The following is a 6,851-nucleotide window of genomic DNA, read 5'->3' on the forward strand; positions in this document are numbered from 1 at the left end:
TTAACTCCAGGTTATTGGCATTGGAAGGCCTATGTTTTGATTCTCATATTTACTTAGAAATATTTTTACTTTTTATAATTTAATTTTTATTTATATGTAAGTTCAATAATCCAAAATTATAAAATAAAGATAAAAAGTCAAGACAAAATTATTACTATTACATTAATTTTATTTAGTTGGGTGGAATGGATGGATATTTGTGATTCATAGTAGACTAGCAAAAGCACAAATGACCAATATACATTTTAAATTTTTATAAAAATATAAAAATATATTTAAATATATTAAAAGGCTTAAATGATCAATATACTTTCTAGAAATATTTTTATCAAATTTAAATATTTTCTATTGTATTTTAAAAACTTAACATTGATTGACCAAAATGATATTAATTTTACCTTTAAAATTAATATCAAAGTCTCTACGATGAAATCTGATGAAAAATGGGAAAAGAAAATATTGATATTTGATTTGTCTGATACAACTGCAGTTGGTAAAAGCTGCTAGGAGAACCATAGTGCAACAAAAAGGCAAAGGGTTAAGAGTTAAACATTTGTTAGATATTCAAAAACACCTACTTATTTTATATAACACCAAAATTCACATAAAATATAATAAAAACAAACACTCGAAATATGATACATGCAAACTATTAAAATAATTACTTTTGTTTACTTCATGTTACATTTTAGTCACTTATGTTTAAAATGTTACGTTAGTCACTGAGTCATTAACGGTGTAATGGTAAGCTGACGTTGTATGTTCAATTATCATTTCAAACAAAAATTTTAAGTTAAACTATACAATTGGTCCTCATTTTTTTTCGATATGAGTAATTTAATTTTTTTCTTTTATGTTCTTTTAACTTTTTTTTTTCATTCTCTTCTACTTCTCCCTTTGTTTTCCTTCTTTCTCCATATCTTTTAATATAGTTTTTCTATGTTTTCCATTTGTTAAAATTTTTTTATGTTTATGAAAAAAGAAAACAAAAAGTTGAAATCAAAATAAAACTTGTTTTTGCATATTCTCACAAACCCTCTTCATTCATCAACACTTTAACTAACCAATTTGAATCTCTCAATGACTTAGTTCACAAGTTTACTTCACTTGAAGACCTCGCCAATCGTGACTTATAGCAGTCCACCCTCAACAAAGTTTCCCAACCCCGTTTCCTTAACCTCCTAACCAACTTCCACGATCACCTTATCTATCTTACCTACAACATTCTCGCCTTTCGAGACTACAGTGTTTCACAGATTCTTCAAAGGAGCTCTACACTCTCAATGACTAAAACAACCGCCATACGAAACTCACCCTCAACTTTATCCAAACCAATTTTGTTCTATGCTTCCTTTCTCTCTTCGGTTCATCCATGCTCAGCTTCCAATTAAACTTTCTTGAAAATATTCAAGAACATTTAGACCAATTTTCATTTGCTTAATTAATCTACACAATTTTGTAAAAATTTAGAAACAAGAAAAATTATTTTGAATATAAAGAATTCAATTTATGTTTAGCTTTGATTAAGTATATGTTTTTATATTAATTAGTTAGATCTAATTTTAATTTCAAAATTAGGTTACATTCAAATCGAGATTTAATTAAGAATGATTGATATTTGATTTTCAATGAAATTCAATTTAGAAATCATATGAAAGAAATAAGGACTTCGTTTATTTGGTGGGCAAAAATTATATTTCTGCAGTGAAAAATACAAGGAGAGAAAAATAAAAGGGAAGAAGAAAAGGAAAAAATTAAATTGTTCAAAAAAATAAAAGTATAAAGACTAATTTTAACAAATGAAAAAAATACGATAAAAGAAATGAAGAATAGAGGAAAACAGAGGGAGAAGAAAAAGAGAATGAAAAAAAAAAGAAAGTTCAAATAACATAAAAAAAAATAATTAATTTGCTGAAAAGGAAAAAAAATATAAGACCAATTGTATAATTTAACCTAAAATTTTCGTTTGAAATGATGATTTAACGTGGCACGTCAGCTTACCGTTACACTATTAACAACAATTAATGCTTAGTGATTAAAATGTTACAACACGATAACGTAAGTGACTAACATTTAACATTTCAAATATAAGTGACTAAAATATAACTTGAGAAAAACAAAAATAACAAAGCATTTAATGTTGACAAATATGCTTATTTAATTCAAACCAACACAAACACTAGCATAATTTTCAAATTATAAGCTTTCCAGATTTTCCCTTTTTTTTTTTCTAGGTGCATGAAATTTCAAAGAGAAAAATGGGTACCTCCATTGCTTCTCTAAATTCATCTTAAAATTGGGAAAAATTGAGCAAAGACACGTGAAAATCAACTAAATCTATTTAATTAACTAACAACACACACATATTATGGTCACCTCTTAAACAAGTTGGACCCAGTTGAACAAATTTGTATGTCTTTACTATAGTTTCTCAATTGTCATTTCAACCATTCATATGTTAAACCTTTGAGGAACGTTGTCGAAGTCGTCAAAGTCGAACCTCTGTCGCTCTCTCCCGGCCTGAACACGAGATGCAATTAACTAATAGATGATCATCGGCTCATAAACAATAGTATTTAAGTAACAACTAAACTTGCTTTGATGTGAAATAGCAGATTCACCTTAAGGAGATACAATGGATCACATGACATTAGTTCATCCACACCATTCAGCTTCTTAGACAGGGTCATCAACCTGTAATGTAACATTTATTCACAAAAATAATTCATACAAGTATAAACATTATAAAATTATGGTGATCATCCTTGCATTATATTCAACTTCAACATTGAGTTCCTATATTTGATGTTTAAAGATTTGGTTACTTGACATACGTGGAAATTCTTTTTTAAAAACCTGAAAGCTCGAAATCCGAAATTCTATGTCATTTAAAAGATGAAATTATGGTTATTAAAATAGTTAGCTTTCACTAATTTATCTTTTCTTAAAAAAATTAGTGACATTTTGAAATTATAGCTCAAATTATGATTTTTTTCCATGTACTATACTATTCAGTCCCCATACTTTTAATTTGGCATAAGTTGATCCTACTATTATTAATTTTATGCCTTTGTCTAAGTCACTAAAAATTTCATGTCTTATGGCTATAAAACTAGTTATTTTCCTCTAATTTGTCTTTAAAAATATTCCAACTCAACCTCATGATTTGGACCTTTTTTTATTTACAAATCCACATCAATTAACAGAGTTTTCTAACAGTATTAGTGATTTGGACCAAGGCATAACATTAATAATAGTAGGAGGATCATATTATGTCAGATTAAAGTACAAAACTAGATCCTCGAGTTGAGCATAGTACAAGGATGGAAACCATAATTTGACCAAAAACTAATAATTCAAACAAAACATGAAATCAGTGTCTATTCTATAGAGTGCACCTTTGGATTGATGAGTCAATATGCTCAATCATTTCGCAGGTCTTATATTGTTCGGGATCTTCTAGGAATCGAACCATCCCGTCCTTTTGGTTGATCGTTGCATATATCTCACCATCTTTAATCTAAAATTTGACACAAAAAACGTCAACAATGTAACTTTGTAATATATGAAATTACAGACATTAATTAACCAAAACTGACAAATCCAGAATTACCATTTGAAGAACATGCATTTCCGCTTCCTTAGGGCTATTCAGTTGCACTCTATTAGCAATATCTTGAAGTGAGAGAGTTAAATATGTCTGTGTCAACCTCTGGATATTTCGTTTATACATAGACGATACAGCTTGCTTCACCAAGCCTAGATTGTTGTCCTGGTAAAAGTGTAAAGCCTCTTTCAGATGGTCAAACGAATAAAGGAGCAATAGCAAGTTTAAATTCAGATACAGCACTTACGCTTTCGAATTTATCCTTGTTTGCCTCTACATAGGTCTCTATGTCTGCAATTTTGCCGTTGCTATAACTATTTGCCAGTTCGATATATGGCTACTCAAGGAATAAAAGTAAGAAGTTAATTAGTAAACCGAAGAGAACTAGTGAAGTAAACCATTCATTCTTTTTATGAAGGTCTAAAGATACAATTTTTGAAGGTCCTAATTGGTCCGGAGCTTAAAAGCGTTCTAATTGAAACCGAAAGTACCAATATTGTATCAACCGGGCCCTTCCATCAATCTAGCCGTCAATTTGAATATAAAATGCTAGCTCAGATCTGACATGGAGGCCAATTTAAACACGTGGAACAATCAAGCCAATTTAAACTTTTGAAGGTTTGAAATTTTAGGGATTTCACACCAGATTGGCCTTCACATTAAAATCTGAGCTAGCATTTAATGCCCAAGCTGACAGAAGGACTCAATTGATATGATACTAAGACTTTAAATACTCGATTATGATGTTTTGAAGTTTGGGCCAATTTGATATGTGGGTCATAATTTGGGAACTTTTGATGCAGTTAACTCTTCCTTTTTTAGGTCATTATAATCAATCTCGGAACTTATATGTACCTGGCATAAGTTCTTCAAATTTCTCTGCGCAACTGAAGAAGCATACTTAGGGAGATTGGCAGGGGACTGTAACCAAAAGAATGTAAGACCATGGGAAAGATCGCCGCTCAGAGTTGAAGAAGAAAAAAGACGAACAACAGCTTAATACATAATACAATTTGAGAACAAATCTTATCATCCGTTCTTTTTTTCGTTCTTTTAAAGGATTTGTCTGTACATCCTTAATACATAATACAACGTGATGAATGCTGATTGGTGAATGTACCTGTCCATGGTGAATAAGGGAGACCAATATGTACTTTTTAAAAGCCTCGACAGCTATAGCATTAACGGTAGACATTGGAGCGGTCACAACCTAGAAAATTACCATACACAAATAAAATTAGACTAATTGGAAGTTAAGACTCTCGGAATTTTCGTAGCTGACCAATAATTTACAACAGAGGTGTAAAGAAGTAACATACATTGTGTAGAAGCTCCAATGCTTTCTGGAACCACTTTTGTCCAATGCTTATCATTCCCCTATTGTAATGTCAAATGGGAAACCCAAATAAGTTATTCCTCCTCAATGATGCTAAACAGTGTAACAGTAAAAATCGAACAGTTTGAGAAGCAACCAACCCGTAATAGCAAAAAAGGAAAAGGTCTCTTGGTTGATCAACCTCGAAAACATCTTCTTCCAGAATGGAAAGACCAGCTTTATAGCACCTTGACAGCAAACAAAGCAAGAGAAACTCCGGGTGTAAAGCAGTCAAATGTTCGGAAGATGACTGAAGCTTCCGAATAGCAGTCAGCATTGGAGCCACCCCACGCAAGGGCTCCTCGAGCAAAAGAACTTGGTCTTTGAACCTCTTACACACGGTTATAACTACCAAATCACATTCAAATCAACATCGTAGATGTCAACAACTTAAAAAACAGAAACTTTGCAAATCTCAAGAACAATTTTGATACGAAGAAAGAGTCATACACTTATCAGGCGCCAATCGAATTTGCCCAGCAATGCATGAAGTAATAAATCTGGCAATCATTAACACATATGAACCAGCTTGCTCTTTTGTAACTGGACCAGCAGTGCATGCCTCCCTGTTGAAATCATTAGACAAATTAAAAACTCTTACATGTATAAATAAGATTAAAAGTTAAGAGAAACTAACTACAACAGCAATTGAACACCTAAAAAACCCTAAAGATTCAATTTTCTTCCACTTTCTATTCTGTTCTCAGCAACCAAACATCAAATTCTAAACCAGACTAATAAAACTCATTTCCTTCTAACAATTTTTTTTAATAAGAAACCCAGATTTTACATGTATAAATAAGATTAAAAGTTATACCAGTATCTGAACATTAAAAAAAAAAAACCCCAAGATTCAATTTTCTTCTAATTTCTACTATGTTCTCAATAAAAAAATCAAAATTCTAAACAATATCCATATCACCCCCTCCCCCAAAAAAAATTAGAAAATTCTACGAAGAAAAGTCGATTTTTTAAAGACTCGAATTGAAAAAAGAACTCACAGGAAATAGAGGTAACCCAGAGAGTGCTTGGAAGGGTCGAGTTGGTCGAGAAAAGGAAACAACCGAGTGGACTCGGCATGGAGCGAGTCATCAGCTTGTTTAAGCAAATTTTGCAGCGATAAAACATCGGAGGCAGTGGTTGATAGTCCCTGGATTTGATTCACTAAACCTTCCACTGTGTTCATCCCTTTGCAGCAGTGTTTTGTGATCCTATCTACTCAGTTACCTGACCAAAAAAAAAATACAAATGTTTGATTTCCAGTTACTACAAGTCTCTGATTCACCAGAGCTTTGTCATTAAAGCTTTCCTTTATTTGGGGTAAATTGCTAATAGGTCATTGTCTTCTAGTATTTTCAGCAAATTAATCCCTCAGTTAAAAATGAACGATTAGTTTTTTTATAAATTTAGTTTTAAAGCAAATAGATAATATTTTTTTGGGTAAACTATCAAAATAATCACTTTTGTTTGCTTCAAGTTATATTTTAGTCACTTATATTTGAAATGCTAGGTTTTAGCCACTTCCGTTATCATTTTGTTACGAAATAATCACTGAATTGTTAACTACTGTTAATGGTGTAATGGCAATCTGATATGACATGTTATTTCGTCATATCAGACTAAAATTTTAGATCAAATTACAAAACAAATCATTGTACTTCTATTTTTTCTAAAACAATTTAATTTTTTCTTTTTATTTCTTTATTATTTTTCCTTTATTTTCTCTCTTGTAATATTGTATCTAAAGGTTAAAGGTTAAAATTAAAATTATAATCAAATGTCATTGGAGAATAATTTTTATTCAATCCAAAATAAGAAAATTTAAGAAAACTCTTTGATTTTCTTCTTTTCTTCGTTCCTTTCTTTGTC

At 30.9% G+C, this 6,851-nt stretch overlaps 1 protein-coding gene across 1 annotated transcript; it reads right to left on the reverse strand.

The window, feature by feature from the left end:
• Positions 1-2,079: 2,079 nt before the first annotated feature.
• On the reverse strand, positions 2,080-6,290 carry LOC108454192 (COP9 signalosome complex subunit 3-like). Its single transcript, XM_017752568.2, has 11 exons — positions 5,984-6,290; positions 5,433-5,548; positions 5,084-5,330; positions 4,927-4,984; positions 4,728-4,817; positions 4,463-4,528; positions 3,855-3,944; positions 3,614-3,772; positions 3,399-3,520; positions 2,622-2,694; positions 2,080-2,520 (listed from the first exon to the last, which is right to left on the reverse strand). The coding sequence occupies exons 1-11, from the start codon at positions 6,166-6,168 to the stop codon at positions 2,452-2,454; spliced, it is 1,275 nt and encodes a 424-aa protein (XP_017608057.1). The 5' UTR covers positions 6,169-6,290; the 3' UTR covers positions 2,080-2,451.
• Between the last annotated feature and the right edge of the window lie 561 nt (positions 6,291-6,851).

Source organism: Gossypium arboreum, chromosome 9, assembly GCF_025698485.1.
Source record: "Gossypium arboreum isolate Shixiya-1 chromosome 9, ASM2569848v2, whole genome shotgun sequence".
Lineage (NCBI taxonomy): Eukaryota > Viridiplantae > Streptophyta > Magnoliopsida > Malvales > Malvaceae > Gossypium > Gossypium arboreum.

Bases quoted from the DNA above. Each gene is read 5' to 3' on its own strand.
- LOC108454192 (XM_017752568.2), bottom strand. From the start codon at position 6,168: ATGAACACAGTGGAAGGTTTAGTGAATCAAATCCAGGGACTATCAACC. The intron at 4,985-5,083 runs GTTGGTTGCTTC...ACATTACAATAG, and splicing joins TTCCTTTTTTGCTATTACGG to GGGAATGATAAGCATTGGAC. The intron at 4,818-4,926 runs GTATGTTACTTC...GTAATTTTCTAG, and splicing joins CATTGGAGCTTCTACACAAT to GTTGTGACCGCTCCAATGTC.